The sequence below is a fragment of the Cyanistes caeruleus genome, chromosome 13 (assembly GCF_971803275.1).
Source record: "Cyanistes caeruleus chromosome 13, bCyaCae1.hap1.1, whole genome shotgun sequence".
Lineage (NCBI taxonomy): Eukaryota > Metazoa > Chordata > Aves > Passeriformes > Paridae > Cyanistes > Cyanistes caeruleus.
Window position 1 is genome coordinate 3,843,130 of NC_141713.1, and position 19,943 is coordinate 3,863,072.

At 39.4% G+C, this 19,943-nt stretch overlaps 1 protein-coding gene across 6 annotated transcripts in view; it reads left to right on the plus strand.

Moving 5' to 3' along the window:
* The window catches only part of FAM169B (Protein), a 42,705-nt gene that overhangs the window by 490 nt on the left and 22,272 nt on the right, over nucleotides 1–19,943 (plus strand). For 2 of the 6 annotated variants that reach the window (XM_086849755.1, XM_086849754.1), the window contains exons 2-4: nucleotides 8,918–9,293; nucleotides 11,806–11,939; nucleotides 14,663–14,762. The exons of 1 other annotated variant lie outside the window; for it this stretch is intronic. In XM_086849755.1, coding sequence (XP_086705881.1) covers nucleotides 9,086–9,293; nucleotides 11,806–11,939; nucleotides 14,663–14,762 — 442 coding nt within the window. In that variant the 5' untranslated portion in view covers nucleotides 8,918–9,085. Of the gene's footprint in view, nucleotides 1–8,917; nucleotides 9,294–10,911; nucleotides 11,143–11,805; nucleotides 11,940–14,662; nucleotides 14,763–19,943 lie in introns of those variants that run through there. 3 more of the 6 variants (XM_086849756.1, XM_023933859.2, XM_086849758.1) reach the window with 3 other exon arrangements.

Below are 19,943 nucleotides of genomic sequence, written 5' to 3' on the forward strand. Positions count from 1 at the left end.
ACGCAGAGCAGGTGCTGCAGGGTTTATTTTCCCATTTCTCAGCGTACAGGTGACTTTTCCAGGTGTTCGGCTAGTCCAAGCCTGCCCAGAGAGAGTCGGCCTGGAGGTTCCTGCCCGCTGTGGTTCGGTAGATGGTGCTGGGCAGAGGAAGATCCCCAAAATCCTGTTTGCAGTGTGTGTTTGGGGTCTCAGCACAGGTGGATGAGTCAAGACATCAATAGATCTCAAGTACTTAGCCATTAAAGGTGTATTGGGAACACTACATAAAAATACCCATTTTCAAAGGCACCATCGGCAGTTGTTTACCCAAACTGAGCAAAAACCAAACAATAAAAGCAGCAGGGTTTAACAGGGACAAAAGAGGCAGTGAACACATTGGTTCTTGACCACATAAAAACAGTTGGATTGTTTTGGTGTTGAGGTATAAAAGGTTTTGTATACTGCAGAGTAGTGTACAAAGTACACAAATATATACAATATGTATACAAATTATATTATACAAATGTATACAAATTATACAATATATACGTATGCATATATAGTACCCTTCCTTTAAAAACTGTTAATTAAAGCTTTTCTTTGCTGTTGATGAGGTGACTAGAACAAGAAGCACATGGACATAGAGGATGAACTTCTGTGTGAAAAGCCACTCTTTCCTCGTCTCCTTTCAGCAGGAGTTGATTTGCTGCTGTTTCTGGCAGTGGGTGAAGAGCTGCTCTGCCCAGCAGAACTCAGCCTTTCAGTACCTGCTGGACTTAGAGTGCTTTGAAATAAACAGGCACTGTGTCAGTTCCCAAATGGCCGAGCTTCGGGTGCTTGGTAAAGAACGTGATTTTAGCATAGGTGGATCTTCTGCACGTGCTCCACCATGGATTTCCAGAGGAGTCTGGCATGTGCGGTGTTCTGGGTTTGTGTTTGACTAGGAGGACTTCCAAGAATCTCTGTTCATGCACTTGTTTGGATAAGGGCCCATTGCATCACCTCAGTTAGCTTTTGTGCTGCTTTCCCTCCTGCTCTGTTTTTATATCTTCTTTCTTAATTTGTCACGCTAGCAGGTAAATGTAGGGAAAGTGAATTTATCTTCTGAAACACATTTTGAGTTGCTGCCATTTATATAAAGCAGCTACTTCATCCCCTTCAGTAAAATAATGATGTTGTTCATTAGTTCCTCTAGCTGCTCATGGCTAAATGCACTGCAGTCAGATTGCTCTGTTTTTCCCCTCCTATCAACCACTGACGGAAGTCAAACATTTGTAATAATGCTACTTCTTTTCATGGGGGGGAGACTCTCAGTTCTGCTGATCTTCTTAAAATATCTCTAGATGAATAGAACTTGGGTTTTCATATCCAAGGAAGCATTGTAGTGTTGGGCAGTTCAATTAATGTCTACATTTTCCCCTGACTTTTTCATCACCTTCAGATTGAATGTTTAGAATAGTTGTTCTTCCATCTCCTTTCTCTTTTGGGACAGCTGATGTTGTTTTTAGGTGTTGTGTGAGTTTTGGTATAGTTATTTAATTGCACAAATTTATGTTTAAAATAGTTATGGAGCAGCTGCCAGTAAGCAAGTTGAGTATGCAGAACACTTTAAGAGCACATGAAGTCAGCCATTAGCTGCTGTGGAAATACTGCTTTTCAGTTCATGTCGTGCTGTAATTGAGATGCTACAACTCACTCTTGATGGCTGTTCCTGTATGTTTTTCACAGGGAAAGATTGTTTACACTTCCAGGTTTTTAAGCCCCTTTACAAGTTCCAGGCAGACCATGCTGTTGAGAAGCAGGCCAGCTGTTGACCTAGAACTTGAGGTTCTTGTTTTAAATTCAGCCTTCTTGCAAATTCCTTTTGATTACAGAATACCTTGAAAGTCAGATTTTTATGTGTTAACCACGTAACAGAAACAGTGAGCAACCACGTATATGCAGCTCTGGAGCCTGAGAAATACTTAGTGGATGAGAAACCTGTGTATCTAGTTTGGCAATTGCATTAATGAAGCCTTAAATTTCCATCTGTCTCTCTAGGAAGATGGAAATCTCCCTACCCTCCATGAAATCCGTGTTAATCAGTTTATAGGAAAGAGGTCAACAGCTTGGAAGGTGGAAATGCAAAATTCAGGTAGTGTATAGGTACTATCAGGAGTATGGCCTCTGCATCTAAAAAAGCTTCTCAGAGTTCTAAGATGAGACTGATTAACAACCAGATTCCTACAGTGGAACTAAAATCTCAGGTATGGAGCAGGTAGAATTTTACTCAGGCTGTGTGTACGAAGAGGTAAGGGCTGCCATAACATTGCCACAGCTAAGGCAAGTTATTGAAACCTTGCTGTCTTTAACCTAAATATGTAGTTACAGTCTAAAAAGAAATGAAATCAGGAAACAAAATCATAAATACTTCCCTCAAAGGACAACTGCAGGCCAAACCCCGGCTAACAAACCCGAGTCCCTTTCCATAGTAGCGTTTCAGTGAACACACTCCTTCCCTTGAGGGAAAGCTTGGGAAAACAAACAACACAGGAGAAAGTCTGGCCGGTTTCAATTTGCAAGTGGGAGGTGTGCAGGCATTATGGCTGTGAGTGTGTTATAGGAACCTACGTGATGAGGCTGGTATGTATTTGCCACATTGTGTAAAGGTTGCATACTGAGAGACTTCCAAACGCCTTGCCTGGCAATTCCCGGCTCTGGCATGTTGTCTTTGCTGAATGATTGGCAGACCCTCGGGTCGCACATATCTGAAGGAATCTGTGTCCTGCTCAGTTACCCAGAGATCTGTGGATGCTTGAAAACCTTGTGTTTGTAACCTTTGAAACTGCTGTCTGGTGGCTGGGCTTTATAGTATTACTGACAACAGATGGCAAATGGCTCCGCTGATGTAATTCTTGCTGGTGTTTCATTCCTGTGAAGTCGCACAGTTTCAAAAAATCTCAGAATGTGCCTCCATATTTTTCCTGCATAATGATTTCAAGCCAAACTAAATAAAAACATTTTATATTATTCAGATTCCCATGGTGTCATGTGACATTGTGGTAACAATTGCCTTGCAGCAGTTTCAGATAAGTGCACGTTTGGTAGCAATTTTAAGGCCTGTGTCCTTTAAGTAATGCTTATTAGTACGTAACAGATGCCGTTTAGAAACATTATGCCTTTTAATAGGCTCTGCTTTTAGCCTACATGTTCCCATTCCAGGCAGACTGTGGATCAGGCAGGCTTGGAGGTATGCTGTCATTTATGCAAAGCCTAAGTCAATTTTCTGCTCTGAAGTCAAGCCATGTGTTTTTCCTTGTTTCTTCCATTCTGGTCATAGCTGCCTTGCTGTGTTTTTCCCCCTAGTCATATCTTTGGCTGATTGTCAAGCAATTGCAATCAAAACCTTTTGCATTTTTAACCACCAGCAGTGGTTTCTTTTGTCCTTACCGAAGAGCCTGTGTAAACTGAATTTGAACACACTGAGCCTCACTATCAAGAGCACAGCAAGCACAGAGTCAGCCCTCTGTTGCCAGCCTGTCTTTCGTTCTCTGCTTTTTCCTCCTCCCAAAAGGAGAAAAAGGGAAAAGCAGAGCCATGCTGATTTTGGAGCACCTTCAAAGACATGTAGAATAGCTGACACAATGGCACAGAGAAACAAGAGCGATGTTTACATATTTCCTCCACTACTGCCAGCTTTTTATTAAAGCAAGTTCTGAGACAGTCTTGTGATAGTTGATGCAGGTGACGTATTAATTTGCAGCTGTATAATAAATTCAGCAAAGTGGAAATGACTGGGGGGAAGGGTATTGGTTTTTGTTTCTTTCCTTCCCCCCCCCACCCCTCAATTAATTGCTTTATTTTGAGATTATTCTAGCTGTGCAAATTGGTCCTTGCGAGTAATTTGGAGAAAGGCTGCTGGGCTTTCTTAGGCAGACTTATGCTCTCTGCTGGTGGGAGCAGTAGGCCTATCAGATGTAAAGCATTTGCAACTCAAATTATGTGGTATTTGAAGCTGGTATCTCTGAAAATCCAGACAGTTGTCTCATATTTTCATCACTAGTTTGTTTGCTTGGGGAATATTGTCCTTTCTGATAGCAAAGCAGGGCTTTCAGGTACTCCTGGTGTGCCACATACTGCTGTTGTTTGTATGAGGTGATGGTAAGGGCTGTGTGTGGTGTGGCTTTAGGTTTCTCACACTTCCTTTGGATGATGGTAGCAATGGGAAAATGTATTTGATTTGGTACTTAAATCCTAGCCCTGCTGCCAGGTTGTAATAGCATGTGTTTCAGCAATAACTTTTAATTATTCAAACACAGCCATTTTCTGAAAGTGTCCTGTCAGTCTGTCTGGCTTCTCCCTGTGGGATGAATTCATCTCTGTGCTAGACTATTTGTCAAACTCAGTTGTCATTTCCTGCCGTTTCACTATTCCTTGTTTATCACAATGGGAGTCATTGTTTTCCTCATTTCCCCCAAGTTACAGGATGACTTTGGACCAATGCATCCTCCTTTCTACCTTCCATCTTTGTAGAGGATTGAATTGGCACTATCTGCATTTGTACTTGTGCTTCATAAAACAGCTGCTGCTGTTCACAATCTTTTCTGCCATTTTCCTTTCAAAGCAGCCTCTTTCCAGTTGTTCTGGAAAACTTGTGTATTTTATTTAGTTTAGAGGATAGATAAATAATTAAGTTGACAAATTTGGATTTTTTTTTTTTCTTCCATATACAAGAAAAGACAACTTTGACATCGGAGAAGCTTGAAAAGCTTTGGCTGCCCCATCCCTGGACGTATCCAAGGCCAGGTTGGATGGGGCTTGGAGCATCCTGGGTTAGTGGAAGATGTCCCTGCCCATGGCAGGGAATTGATGATCTTTAAGGTCTCTTCCCACCTGAATCATCTTATGCTTCCAAAATCCATACATCTACCTTCAGTAGTCAAAGTCAGACTTCCAGGAGCACTTCTGCCCATTTCTTGATTGTATGAAATCCAGTATTTATTGAGAACTTGATGCTGATGTTCACAAGCTCTGAGGTATTAGGAGCAGTCCCACTCAATTGATAGAATTTCCTTGGAAAACCTGACGTGAACATGAACCTCAAAGCCTTAATTAATGACAGTCCTGAATCTCTCTTTTCTCCAGCACTGCATTTTTCACTGAATTATTCTGTAAGCTGCTTCTTTAGTTTTTACATCTAAGCTCTGTGAAAAACAAAGTTAAATGTGCAGAAGTATGAATTCTGATATGTCACAGCTACAGCTGGTAGCACTTCCATGGTTTAACAGTATGCTGCAGTTTTTATTTGTAAAGTCTGTTGCTGGGCTGTAATACCTCAGCTTTTTTCAATTACATTGGGTTAAAACTTTGTCCTAAACATGCCAGTCCAGATGTGCATTGTGTGTGTAATAGGATGGGGTAGCCTGTTTACACAGATGTATTTTAGTTTATTTGTACTATGAGTTGGATGTGGCTTTATATTTTCAAGTGTAACAGTACTAAAGATCCATCTGAGGAAAAATGTGTATAGTTGGAACCTATTTGATGGAACTTTCATTATGGGAGTAGTGCAGGTGAGAGTGGAGGAAATACCTCTTCAGTATGCACTCACCCTTACGTGATTCCCCTCAATATGCACTTGCTTTTCTAGCCTTCAAAACATTTTAATTAATGTGGTTTCAGCTAAGTATTTTTATAAAAGAAGCTAAATAATTAAATAAATTATTTAATTTCCTTGTCTATTTTTTTTCCATTTCAAAAATTGTGGATTACCTTTAGTTTTGGGAAATGAAAAACACGTGTTTTATAGACCTGGTAACAGAAGGTTTGGAAGGCCTTCAGAGCTCATGGAAGTGTGTGAAAATTGAAGGTGTTTTCCTTTTTCTCATCTACATCCAGGTAAATATATGTGTATACCTAAAGCTTTTTTCTTCTCTTTTCTGAAATCAGTAGTAAAAATGTGTTTGTAGGAGTGGCATGGCTACTGGGATAGCAGCCTGTGTTTGGCATGCCTAGGATTTGGTTTGCCCTCCATTTGAGTGACAAAATTTGTAGTAATGACATATATAGCTAAACTTATCTATTTAATCAAACATATTTCTTTATTGGGAGTGAGATTAGGTTTTTCTCCTCTGCCTTCAGTTCCACAGTGATTCCACAGTTGAAGGTTATTTACAGATAGAACCTTTTATTTCGTTTGTCTCCTGAGGCCCTTCTGGCCATTTGACTTGTGATAGAATAGTGAGTGATACATAGTGATGCATGAATGGAATTTTGGTGTTGACACATACAAACCTGAAACCTACATCTATTCTAAGAGTTCTTGTTCTATTAGAAATGGGGTAAGTTGAACAGTGGGAAGGATGTTATTCTCATGGACGATGTGCAGCACGTGGTGCAGAGCTGCCTTGCTGTGCTGGATAGATAGCACACCACAGCGTTCACCCGCCGGCTCCGCTGCCACCACACGCTGTTACGATACTGCAGTTTCACTTATGCCAGAATTTGGGTTTTTGACATGTATTTGCTCAGTTAAATTCAGGATGTGAGAGTCAGGTTCTGCGTGTACTCCCGGGAGCGTGCCAAAGACCTCTTCCTTCCTTTGAGAGGTTAAACAAATATGGTTGTCTAACGATAACCACATGCCTGGAGTTGTTCAGGCTTATGGGAAGGGAAGGAGAAGAGTTGGTGTGAAGCCCTGCTGTTTGTCACAGAGCTCCTGCTCTTGTGAGAGGGTAAGGGACAGCACTTCAGTCATTTGTGTATGATTCAGAAGGGCAAAAAAAGTAGTTATTCAATCCTAGACACTGTCCTGGGTGTGCTTCTGTAGTGTGGCAGTGACAGTCTATGGCGAACTGAGAACAATTTATGTTATGTGACTTCTTGGTCTTTTTACATAGTGCCTTCAGAGGCACTGATAAGGAAAGCATCACACCCTTTTGAAGTGGTAGATAAGACATACACTTAACTGATAAGGAACCAGTCAGAAGATGCAGTGATTTGTTAGGGGCCACAAAACCACACCTGTGTTAAGAATAAATCTTAGGAGCTCTCGTCTCAGTTGCATGGTTTAATTACAACAGCACTCCCTCCTAAATAGTGAGATGATACACTGTCATTTTGTTCTGGTGCATGTTTGTGTCATATTGCAAAGTGGTTTTTGATCTAAAAAGAAAAAAAAGGAAAATACATCTTGGACAAAGCCCCTCAGAATATCATCAGAAACACTTAAAACCTGCTGAAGTTGTTTTTTTGGTGGTTTTTTTTTGTTATTGTGAAATATATTGGCATGGAAATAAAGCCAATAAACAAAGCGAGTGCTGCTATTGCAAGCTGTAGAAATGGCAAACTGACTTAAAAAATAATGAAACTTGTAAATTAGAAATGTTAAGTTCTTTTTATCTCTCTTGTTCCTACACCAGTAGAAATCTGGCTGAGGTGTTTTTCATATTTTTACATGCAAAATGATGCATAAATTTGCGCAAGCGTACAAAATCCAGATACAGGTCCTGTGGTGACTGATGGCTCTTCTGTAAACACACAGCTCTTAATGGATGCATGTAGTATCCTTCTCTGTGTTTGTAGAACACGAAAAAGTAGTTGTAGGATAAATGATTAATTCACTTCAGACATAACACTTTTCATGCTTCATCTACGGTGAGGTTGATGTATTTTGCTTTACAATCTGGCTGCATCCTAAATGCCCTTACAAATCTCTGAAATGGGCATCTCAACAAGTCTGACTTTTCTGGAAGGACCAGCAATATCTCAGTGCATCTTAATCAAGCCAGTGGTCTGGAAAAAAACTGCACCACCAACTTCCTTGGCTTAAGGGAACGGTATTAATTAGCTACAAGTGAATGCAGGAATAGAAGATTCTTAACAATGAATACAAATATTCCCCATCCCTGGAAGGGTCCAAGGCCAGGTTGGACAGGGCTTGGAGCAACCTGGTCTAGTGGCAGGTGCCAGGTCAGGGGTTGGAATGAGATGATCTTTACAGTCACTTTCCACCCAAACCATTTCATGGTTCTAGGAAATATCTCTTGTTTACTAAATTGTCTCTTGGCTTCATGGTCAAAAACAATTTTGCAAAGCAGCTTCAGCATATCTGATTAGATGGAAGTATGTCCTTTACTTTTGGACATTACAACAGTCTGTAGTTTCACTTCTGGAATTTCACATACGACTGTATGCACCATGTGTTTTCTGTTGTATTGAGAATAAATTCTTTTGCCATGGAAAATATTTCCTGCTTACTTTAACTGATAGAATGAAATCTTGCTGAATCTGTACTGATGAGGGTCTGTCTCTAATTCATAGAAATTATTTCTAGTTTAGGGTAGAATATTGTCTCCCATTTTGTGATTGCATTTATGTACTTGATGCAGAATTTGTGTGTGCTGATGAGATATATCTGGATTCGTACGTATTGATCTTTTTGGGTCCTAAGTGAAGTAAAATTAGTCTGACTTTTACCTTTCAAGGAGCATATTTGCCCACTTGATAAAACCCCCATGAAATTTAGTTCTCTCTCCTGGAGGAGACAAGGGGTGGAATAGCAATGGGAGTAAAAAAATCTGAGTTTGGGGGTCTAGACTGAAACAGGGGCCTTGGTTTATTCCTTTTTGAAAGAGATGGACAATGTTTTAGGCTGAGGTTTTGAAGGGTAGAATCTCCTAAAGATGACTGAGTTGTATGGGCAGTGCCTGCTGATATTTATAGCTGGTTTTAGCTGTAGCTTTTCACTTCAAAAAATCAGATTCTTAGTGCAAATTGATGACAGATCACCAGAGTGAGAGGAGATGTACTTGCACATCCTCACTTGAGAATGTGGCCCAGACTGCTCCATGGAAACAAAAGAGAGAAGCAGATGCGCTGCTAGTTTTTGCTTTAAAATCTATTCTGCATGCCTGAAATGGAAATGTGCTCATTTGGTTTCTCATTTATTTGTCTCTAGATAATTTTTCCCTGTGGAATGCAAAGCTTCCATGCCCTTTGCCCTGAAAGCCAGTGCCCTGCAGAAGACAAAGGCTGGTACCTGTCTGTCACCCCCTCGCTGTCACTGCTGCTGCACCATCTACCTCGAGGATGCCTTGACCTTGTTTAGCAGCTTTGGCTGTTTAAGATGCCAGTCCCAATGTCAGGAATCCCTCTGGTGCAGGAGGCCTCCCATTCTAAATTTATTCTCCTGGTTTATGGTCCCATCTCTGTGGCTGCAGCAGGAGGCCCCATTTGTGACTCGGGTTACCCTTTGTGCACAGAGCTCCTCACAGGACCTGCTGCCAAGGTCCTGGCAGACTGGCTGCCACCATGTGCTCTTTTGTTGCTGCTAGGTAAGGTCAAATTCAAATAAAATGCTGTAATTCCAATTTGGTCAAAAGGCTGTCCTTGGAACATTGTAATTTTGATATCCCAAGATGCTGATTGTGCCTCGAACTGAAGTATTCCTCAGAGAACAGCACTGCTTTTATTCTGAAGCAAAGTTGGTTTATTTTGCATTTGATTAGCAACCTTTATAACATCCTGTTAGCCAGCAATAATTATGGCTTTAGTTGAATGCCAAGAAACAATAGTTATGGATAGACTTTGAGGGCTTTTCTTGTGCCTGTATATAAAAAAAGTGTAAAAGGGACATACACAGCAGGGCAAATGTTATTTTGTCACTTATACTGGGAAAAAACTGGGAAACACATTAGTTAACATGAAAAGAAATTCAGATAAGTGGTTTTTGCCCTGCCTAGGGCAGCTGAACAGTATGACTGGTGTGTACATGTGTGTGTAGATTTTGGGATGTTCACAAAAGCCAGCCTTAGCACCACTGACTTCTTGAGGCCATTCCAATCACCTAAAGTGTCATTTCTGTTCCATATTGTTCCTAAAGGAACCTCACTCTCTCTACCCCCTCAACCTTTTTTTTCTTCACAAGAAATTTAACTCACTTGGGCCTTTTCAAAGTATTTTTTAAAAGAAAACGTTTTTTCTGTGCAAAGCTGTATTGATGGAAAGCTGATCAGAAGTTTCCTCTAATGCCTCATTATTTAATCTGTGACCTTATTTCGTCCTTCAAGTGGCTCTTGTTTCCTTAGAGTACAAGCATATTATGTAGCAGAAAGTTAATAGCTTTGTTCAGTGAGGAGAAAACATGACTCTGCTGTTAAGTTGCACTGGCTGCACCATGGAAGGAGGGAGCTTTGTAAGCAGCACCTCATGAAAGGTATTTATTAGCATGGCAAATATTTTTCTTTGTGCTAAACTCAAGTCTTACATGCTGCTTTTTTGTAAAGGATTAATTTACTAGTAAATTTGCTTTTGTGAATTACCAAAATTTTGAATAATAATCTTTAATTTCTCTCCTGACATAAGTTCTTTGCTTGATGGTATTTAAGTTCTGCCTGGGATTTTATAATGTTACTCTACTTGCCAGTGTTGCAATCACTTCCATTTTGTCACATACAAACATGCTATGAAACCCATTTTCAGAGTATCTTCTCTTCAGTGTTCTGAGTATGCAGCTTTGCTGCCAAGCCTCAGGATGGAAGTTGGTTGCCTGCAAAGGGCAGGAAAACAGTGTTTAAAGGATTTTAAACATTTTAATTTTCTTTTCCTTTTGCTGAGGACTCAGATACTGATCACTGCTGGAGGGAGAGTGGTAGGACCATGGGTGAATGGTCTGACCTGGTACTACAAATCCTGTGGTCCTACTTTTATGTGGAAATGTATAATTTTCAATATGGTACCTGTATGATTCATAGTTTGTTAACCTTAGTATAAACAGGTCTTGCACTGGTCCTTTAAAGACTCTTACTTGTCTCAGCCATTTACTTTACTATCAGTGCAGTTATTTCATGTTTAACTTACCAAGGGAGCTGCTGTGTGAGACCAAACCATCATTAAAAAGGGAGGATTCAGAACTAAGGTATCAACTACAGCTGTGTGGTAGATTTGAGCCTCACTTTGGGGCTTACAAGAGTTGCAGGTGTAGCTTGTTGATTGAAGGCTCCTTAAAGAGAAGCTGCTTCATTCCTGTGATAGAAGAGTGTCTGGACACCGTTTGGGTTGCTAACACATTTCCTGTCATGGTCTTTTTCTGGGGTTGGTGATGAGCCACCATGCAGTCTGGTTTGTTATATCAGAAGGAGGTTATTGCTTCTTCAGGAACTCCAAGTTGGACTTTGCATTTAGGTAATAAGCATCAGATCTATATAATTTTTTTTTGCATGCAGTTAACAAATACCCTCCAGCATTGAGTCACATGGATTCCAAGTTATATTGCATAAACCATAATATTACTATTTTGGAAAGTCTTGTGTAGGTAAATATTTTACGTTATTTCATTGTTATGAAAGTGTCCAACTGATGTTAATCACAAAAAAGAGAAGGAAAAATTAATGACAAACAACAGATCAAACAACAGATTGACCCAAAAAGGGGCAGTCTTCCAAGAAATAATGGAAGCTTTGGAATTCTTTTCCTGTTATATTTTTGGACAGTGCTAAACTCAGGCTGTTTTGAAGAATTTCTTTTGCTCTTTCAGCTTTAAAACAATTTTACTTACATCTAGAAAAATTTGAGACTGTGCTTGAGACTGTTGAATTCAAAGGAGACAAGTGTGATTTGATGCTGTCATGGTTCTGCTTTGTAAAATTTCATGTGAAGAGGTAAATAACATACAGACAGGTTTTTACCAGCCTTACTGTTTTAGACTAGGATTATACAAAAGGCTCTAATGAGATCATTAAGGCCCCAGCCACACCAAGCAGCTGCTGGGGAAACTAAGGTTTTTAAGACTTAGGTTTCTTATTTAATAGAAAAAGTAAAAATCTCTTGTGTTTTATTTAATCGCAGGTCAACTTTACTTCATTGATACTATAGCAGGAGATCCAGAGGTTCTGCAAGCAGATGCTGAAACATACTATGAAAAACTCTTGGAGAAGTCATTGTCCACTCCTGATGTTTTTTCCATCCCTGGAGGAGGAGAGGTAGTAGGCTGATGTTTCTCATGCTGCAAGTTAGATACTTGCATATTAGTTTATTAGTTGTGTTTATGATCTTCTGATAGGGGTAAACTGGTGTGGCTGGATTGTACATCTCTTAAATCAGCAAATCCTGCATGATTTCATATAATTTGCCTGCTATAAATGAGAGATAAGGTTAAACTCCAAGTCTAAAACCCTCTGAGTGTGGAAGAGGGTTTGAAGTACTTTGGTGAACTTTGCATCTTGACCTACCTCCTTACAGGACTGAATCAAAACCAAATTTTATAGAGATTTAATACCATGGTGCTACTCTGTATTCTGCCTCTACTGTGCAGTTTACACAGGCACTGAAATACAGTCTTTTGTTTTCCATTCTTTCCAATACCTATATTGGTAATTCTGAGAGTGGCTTCTCCCAAAGGAATTCTGTTCCTAAGACACCTGGGTGGACTAGAGATGACTGAACAGGCCTATTAATTTTTTTTTACTGCACTCAACCTATGAAATCTTTAATTCTGGCATTTTGTAGATCATAGAAGATGTGCTGAGGTACCTGTTATTGTACTATCAAAGCAGAAATTGGATTAGTTAAAATGAATGTTTTGAATACAGTAGCTTTTCTACAATTTAAGAAAATAATATGCAGTAGTTTCCAGAAAAATGCTTTTCCAGGTGGGATCAGCATCGGCTTTGAGGTGGGAATGCAACAGGGTTTAAATACTCTTTTAATGCCCTCTAGTGGAGACTGTAGGGCTAAATAGCAACAGACTGAACATGCAAAGATCCCTCAGTTTAGGGCTTCTGTGTCCTTACCTTCCATGTCTGCTTGTACTTTCAGAGGTTCATTTGCTGCTCCTGTAGAAGGGAGGGGAGGTTAAAATCCCACGCAGTGCTCTGTGTATTCTGCAATAGCCACACACGCTGAGATCAGTAGTAAAAGGTGGACTTCTGGCTTTTGATTCACAACTGTCTTGATTTTGTGGCTTGTCACCAGCCCTTAAATATATCATGTGACTGATTTGAGTCTCATAGCAACACATTTCTCTTTGCATTCATTTAATTCAGGTCTAATCTAATCTGCAGTCAGCCAGTCAAGGGCATAAGTAATGGTATTGTTCTTGCTGCTTTGTCTTTTTCTTTATAGTCTATAATAAATAGCTCAAAGAATGTTGATGTTTTGCAATTTAAAATCATTTAAATGTAATAAGGCAAAACTACCATTCCCAGTGGACATCCCAGCTAACAATCTCTATTATAGACCCACAACCTGAAGGATGAGAGGTTTGATGTTTAAATAATGACTGCATTACCAAGCATTTTTCCCCCTTCTGCATCTGAATTAAAAGAGGTTTCAAGTGGCAGGACTGGCAACAGTGCATAATTACTTAGCAGGAGTTAAGTGGCTGTCAGCCCACTTGCTGGGGTCACAGAACTTCTTTTTGGTATGGCTTGGTCAAGCATCCAGGACACAAATAGCAAGGATTACTGTGAGTGAGGATGGGAGCCCGTTGGCAGCGGCCACACACAAAGCTATGCTTGGCTCTCGCTGCTCTTGTTAACTGCTGTGAAAGTGCACATTACCTTATCAAACAAAATAACAATCATGGCAGAATTGGAAGTAGTCCTGGCCTTTTCATTATGGAAATGCTCCCAGGTGCCATAGTGACATCGATGCTGTTATGTTTGAAGCATGCAAAGAACAACTGAATCCCCAGATTTAGGCAAGCTCATGAATACAGATTTCAAGCAGTTTTAAATTTTTTTTTTCCTGAAGTCCAGTATTTGCCTAGATGCTTCCAGGATTCTGGCACTCATCAACTAGTGAGCACTGGTTTCAGCTTAGAGTTTTTATCCTGAATAATCCATATTCATATTTCTTCCATGTACCAAGAAATATTAAATGTAACACGTGACTGATTTGAGTTTCATAGCAAACTGACAAATGGGTGCAATTAGAGAGAGAGGCACACCCACACATACACAATGGACCAGATTTTGGAAAGTACAGTACATACTGTGCTAAGTCATGCACGCTCTTTGCCTGTACCTAAACTTACATGACAGCATTTGCAATATTCATATGGAAATCGTCATTTCTATGCATATAGAGCTGTTTGAGCGCAGTAATTTTGTGTTTATGTGTCACATCATTTAGAAGTTTAGTCTAAGAGCAAAAGCTTGAGAGCTGCATTTTGATTTTAGCTTTGCCTTCAACTTAACCACCTTGTGCCAATTATCTACCCTCGCTGTGCCTGGAAGATAAACTGCCCAGGCACTGCCCTAATGCTTTGATACTCCCTGTACCCTGAGGCTTAATTCATTGTTTGCAAAACACCACAAGTACTCAGCTGGAGGATGCTGTAAGAAGTGCAAGTTGTATTTGTTTTCATTTGATGTGTCTGGTCTTTCATAACACCATTTGTCTGCGTGTGACAATGTTCAAAGCCAGGTTATGTACTAACCAGGGCAAGTCAGCATGAAGGTCTTCACTAACTTCAGTAGCTTGATTTATTTTAAATTAGCTTTCCTTATGGATAACATTAGACTATTATGTGTATTTCAGTGCCTTGAAGTTGAGGATTGTGAGGTTGTTGTGCTAAGCTTGTGCCATGTGTGTCAGCAAAGCATGTCAATAAAACATGTCATAAGTGTATCTGATACATGAAGTACTTTTTTTTTGGTGAGCTTTGCAGTGCAAAGTGCTACAGGGCTTGTTTGTTTTTTAGGTTAAACTTGAAGATTCCTGTGTGTGTTTTGTCCCTCTCTACCGAAATAATCCTACTTGCAAACTGTTGCTGTTAACTGATCCAAAGGATAAAGAGACAGGTTAGAATTGGTCAAAATATTTTGAAACTTGGGTTGTTGCAATTTCTTTAAGATGGTCTGTTTGTTTGTGTATTTAAATATTCTGGGTTTTGTTTTGAATTTGAAGTGGTTTCAGTTTATCTGTCAAGGATTTGTATCAGTGGACTGCTGACTAGATGGAAGAATTGACAGTTGGGGCTTTTAAATTCTATGCATAAATTCTCTGCTGGTACCTGAAAAATCACCTTGGGTAAATCTGTTATTCTTTCTGACTTTATTCAACAGGATAATATTTTTCTAATTCAGAATGATGTGAAATTTAACACATTATGGTTTGGATAGAATCCTGAAAGGCTTAAACAATAAAATACAGGTATGAAATTGTATTGCTTCTTACTGATTATTATTCATATTCTCTTTTTACTTCATGATATTTTTTTCAGTCCTAGGTTTATTTGCCTTTTATTTCCAGTACTGGTATGTGAGGGCTATCTGCTGGTGTGTAGATTAAATGAGGAGTGTTGGTATTGTGAAGCAATAGGCTGTAGAATGTTTGGAATATCTGCAACGAGGACATGAACTTTTGCACTGACTCACTGTCACTTAGGAAATACAGAACACATGAAACCTCTGAAACTTCCAGCTTCCAGATGTTCCAGCTAATGACATCTGTCATTAAAAGTGTACTTTTAAAAAAAGGATAAGCTATAAATTATGCCTGAAAAGCTTCAATAGCCAATATTCTTAATAATAAAGCAAAGGCAAAGCAAAATTCCCTGTTCAGTTCTAAGTGTGGCAGGTAACGATCTTGCACTCCTAGAACAGGTTCTCCTAGTGTAAGTATTCATTGTTCAGTCCTATTCTGTAACCAGGAGATTTCTTCAGAAGAACAAAAGGTAGATTAAAATCACCTGTGGTTAGAGGTGAACTCTGCAGTTTTCCAGCTCCTTCTACACAGGATTTCAGCTGGACCTTTGCTAATGGGCTGTGATTCAGAGGAGAAGGTAGGAGACCTTTCCAAGTGTAGTCAAAAGACTTTCTGGTCCCTCTGAAGCTATTGATGTAGAATTACTCTTCTGACACTAATTTATATATTCCATTAATGTTTTTCTGAAGAGAGGTATGCACTGGTGTGATAAAGGGGAGAAGCATCTACACCAGAGGCAAGACTTGCTCTTGGTGCAGTTGTGCTCTCCTGACTCATGTTCAAAGGAATGTAGCTGGAAACAGCGCTGAGTTTAGGCTGCACAAGAGGAATTTGGATCTGTAATTACAATGCAGAAATAAAGAATTATTAAATAGATGCAGGTGAAAGTGCATTTAGCACAGCTCTTCAGTTAAATGATCTCATAGTATTAGGAACAAGAAGTATTAATGAGATACAAGCACACAAGAAAAAATGATTTCTCACAGGAACAGGTCAAACAAGTCCAATTGGAGCCTAAATTACCTGATAGCTATCTTCATTAAATGTTTAAACCTAGCAGAATAAACACCTTATTATATTACAAACAACAGCCTAACTGACTGCTGTGACCCTCCCTTGCAAAATTTCAGCTTAAGTTACCAGTCCAGAGTCAGAGGAACAGAGAGATCTCTAAGCCTGGTTATTTAAATAAGGCCTACATCATGTAGTTTTGGATATTTCCTTCCAAAAGTGTGATTTAAAGGATTTTCTGGAAGTTCTTTATTTCTTAGTTTTATATACTATAAACATGTGGCCGGTCTTCCTGCATACATCAGATTTGACTGATGTGATTTTTTTTTCTTTAGATGAGTTTTAATAAATTTTCATTAGTTCTTTAAAGCCTGCTGGGATGTATGTACATACCTATTGGGTATATACATTTGAAATATTTTGTCCTAAGATTTTTCCAACATCTCAGCAGATTTGGAATTGACTCTCAGGGTGGCAGACTGTGCTAATGGGCCAACTCCACCTGGATTTTCTCACCTACATGACCTTTTGTTCTGACCAGTGAACAGATCAAATTAATTCAAAACCAACTCCTTCAGAGAAAGGCAATATATTTTAACTTAGTCTTTGTTATTTTAAGGACATTAAATGATAACATTTAACAGGTTACATAATTTTCTTTTCCTGGCTTGAGATTTGCACTTTTCTTGTGAAACAAGTGTCGTCCAGATGGAAGAGGGAAACAATCTTGCTGTAGTTCATCTCTTCCTCCACCTGTCTGCTGCATCTGCATTTTAGTTCTCTTCCACACAGCAGGAGCACTCTTAGAAGCAAATTTCCTGGTTGGCCCCACATACTGTGTTTCAGTTTGATGGCATTTAATTCTTGAAAATTGGTTTAAACAGGGGTGGATTCTACCACTGAGATTTATTTCTGATCATCTTGATAAGATGGGTTGTCCAGAAGTGATGTGTAGCTTGTGGTTTGAAATGATCTGCATATTTCAAAGAGAAAATGGGTATGGCAGCTTTTCTGTAGGACTTGGTCTTGGTTGGAAGCATTTTTAATTTAGTTTTGATGGGCTGAGTGTTGTGTTCTGTTAGTATGTCTGTACAGATATTTTTTATGAGAATGTAAATTGCATTGTAAAGGCTTACAGAGCATAACATGGGTGATTAACATCTTTATAACACTAAATAAACATACCTTATTGTGGCATTTTCTGTATGCTGCATCTAATAATTCACAATAACTGTGAGATGCCTTGGAACATTTATCACAAGACATTTGCAACAAATCACAGAGTGAAGCTTGAATTGTAGAAGAAAATGTGACTGGTTGCAGGAAAGATCAATGAATGGCTGCCATTCCAGCAGGAATCTACCTGCCTCCCAAGCTTTAATGTATTTGTTTTGATAAAATTCATAGAAAAGAGTGGAAAATGCTCTTTTTCCATTATAACGACAGGGAATCAGCTAGCTCAGGATATGTTGATGCTGCAGAATGCAGTTCAAAGTAGGATACTGGAGCTTGTTCCAGTATCAGAGTATTTCCACAGTGGAAGTCTTGGAAAAGCGACCTCTTTAAGTGTGTCAACAATCTGAAATAGTGACAGAATTAAGGTAAAGATGATGTTACAGAAAGTACCACTGCTTTATCTCAGATATTTATTAAACAAACTCTAATTACATCTCTCATATGTGTCATCACCTTTATTTAATTTGTAACTGAGGGATGTGTTTCAGCAATTCAGATAAGCCAGGGGAAAAAGATGGGCCAAGCTGGATGTTGCTTTATTTTTTCTTCTTTGCTCTGTGTGTAGAATCCTGATGTGCACATTTCATTTAAATAGTTGCACACCAGTGTGGGAACATTTGGCCACCATAGCCTAGCAAGTAAAAATATAATCCAGGCCTGAATTGGGAAGAGATCCATGTTTGCCCAGCAAAAGTAGACATTTCATAATCACAATTGCATTATGCTAATTCAGCTCAGTCCTGGATTGCAAACACCCTGTGCTGTGGAGTCCTGTGCTCTGCTGCCTGTCAGCTTCTTGGAACCAGGTGTTTGAGTGCAGGTGATGAAAGTACTCAGGTTGATCAAGCTGGTGCTTACAGGGAAAGCCACCCACCTGAGCATGTGTAAACCCCATTAATTGTGACCTGAAATGCATTTCACCTGGTCTTGCAACTGCAAGATCCAGCACATCAGGGCCTGCAGTGGCAAGGTCACTGTACTCACACACATCATGATTCACAGGGTTCAGGTGATGTGTGTTGGCAATAACTCCATCTCTCATGATCAGGTGAACTTAACTGAATGTTTTGGAAAGAACAAGAAGACTTGAAGAGAGAGGGAACATGTGGTCTCACAAATCATGTTTGCATTTGAAACAGTGTTCCTCAAAGTTGATTATAAAATGGAAATGAGAGTATGGGGAAGCATGGATGGATTTAACTGTGGACCAGATGTTGACTTGAAAAATGATAACAAAAAGCAAAGTACATATGTTTGTGTGTGTGAAATTTGGAGAAATGTTTTTCCTTCAAGGAAGGCATCCATATAGATAAGGTTGCTCAAGTAATGTGATGTGACAGTTGCTATGTCAACTAGTGTTCCCTTCCACACATTTAAATTATTGAATAGCACAGTAAATGTTCTATAAAAGCATCTCCTTCCAACATGGTCATACATCTTCCTGTTTTCCTCAAAGCTTTGAAAAACTTTTTTGACCTTTACTATGTGTCTTGTATGTCTGAACTGTGTGCCAAACCTCTTTGCAGCTCTTATTAAAGTCAGCATTTGGCCTATTATGTCCCCTTTGTGCGACTCAGCTCCCTTTGTAGCTGCATGTTTCATGGATGTGTAATGGAGCAGTGGCTGCTGCATTTGAAAGCAGAGGGAAGGGTTTGAGGGAACAGATTGAATCCATCACAGAAACTGAGTATGAAAATCCCATGCAAGTAAGTGCATAATATTTAATGAATTGAGTCTGGTGCTATAAACAGGCATCTGCCCTTGCGTGCAATACTTCTTCCTTGTTAACCCAGCACACAAAGTGTAATGCTTTCTGGCACATGCTTTAATAATTCATTGGAAATATAAGTTAGCTAAGCCCAATCCCCAGCCTTAAAGCTAGCAGGAGTGATAGAGTCTGAAGCAAAATGGGAAATTAACCTGTGTGCATCAGTGACATTTGTATAACCTGAGGCTAAAACAGGTAAATGATGAATCCTGTCCTTAAAGTAATTTAATTTCCTTGTGTGTGAATTTGTCTCTAACTCACAGATGGTTTTGAACTTTCTATTTGTCTGTAGCTGGCTAGGTTAGAGCCAGTTGTTCAAGCAGTTTTAGGACTCAGGACATGTGAACTCTGTGCTGTTCTTTGCAACATTCTCCCTATATTATATTCTACCTTTCTATATAAAAATGGACATGGTAGATGCCCTATTTAGAGATATTAAAGATACTGGTGCTCTTGAGCAATCCTGAAATTGTGGCCATGTACTTTAGGTGAATGTCACCAGTGCACAGATACTAAAAGTGCTTTTTGCTGAAATATTTGCTGTTTGATGTGTTTGTGGTCATAAATGATTAGATTTCTGTGTTTATTCCAAAACCTCATCTAAACACTTAAAATTTATTCTCCATCCTTTGAAATGACCCCATGTCAAAACTTTTCTTTCTGAACAAGGCTTAGAAGTAATTTCAGTGTCACTGTTGCTTCTTCAAGTCTTTTCCTTGTAAATCTATTGGCAGGCAATGAATTCTGTAGATGAACATGT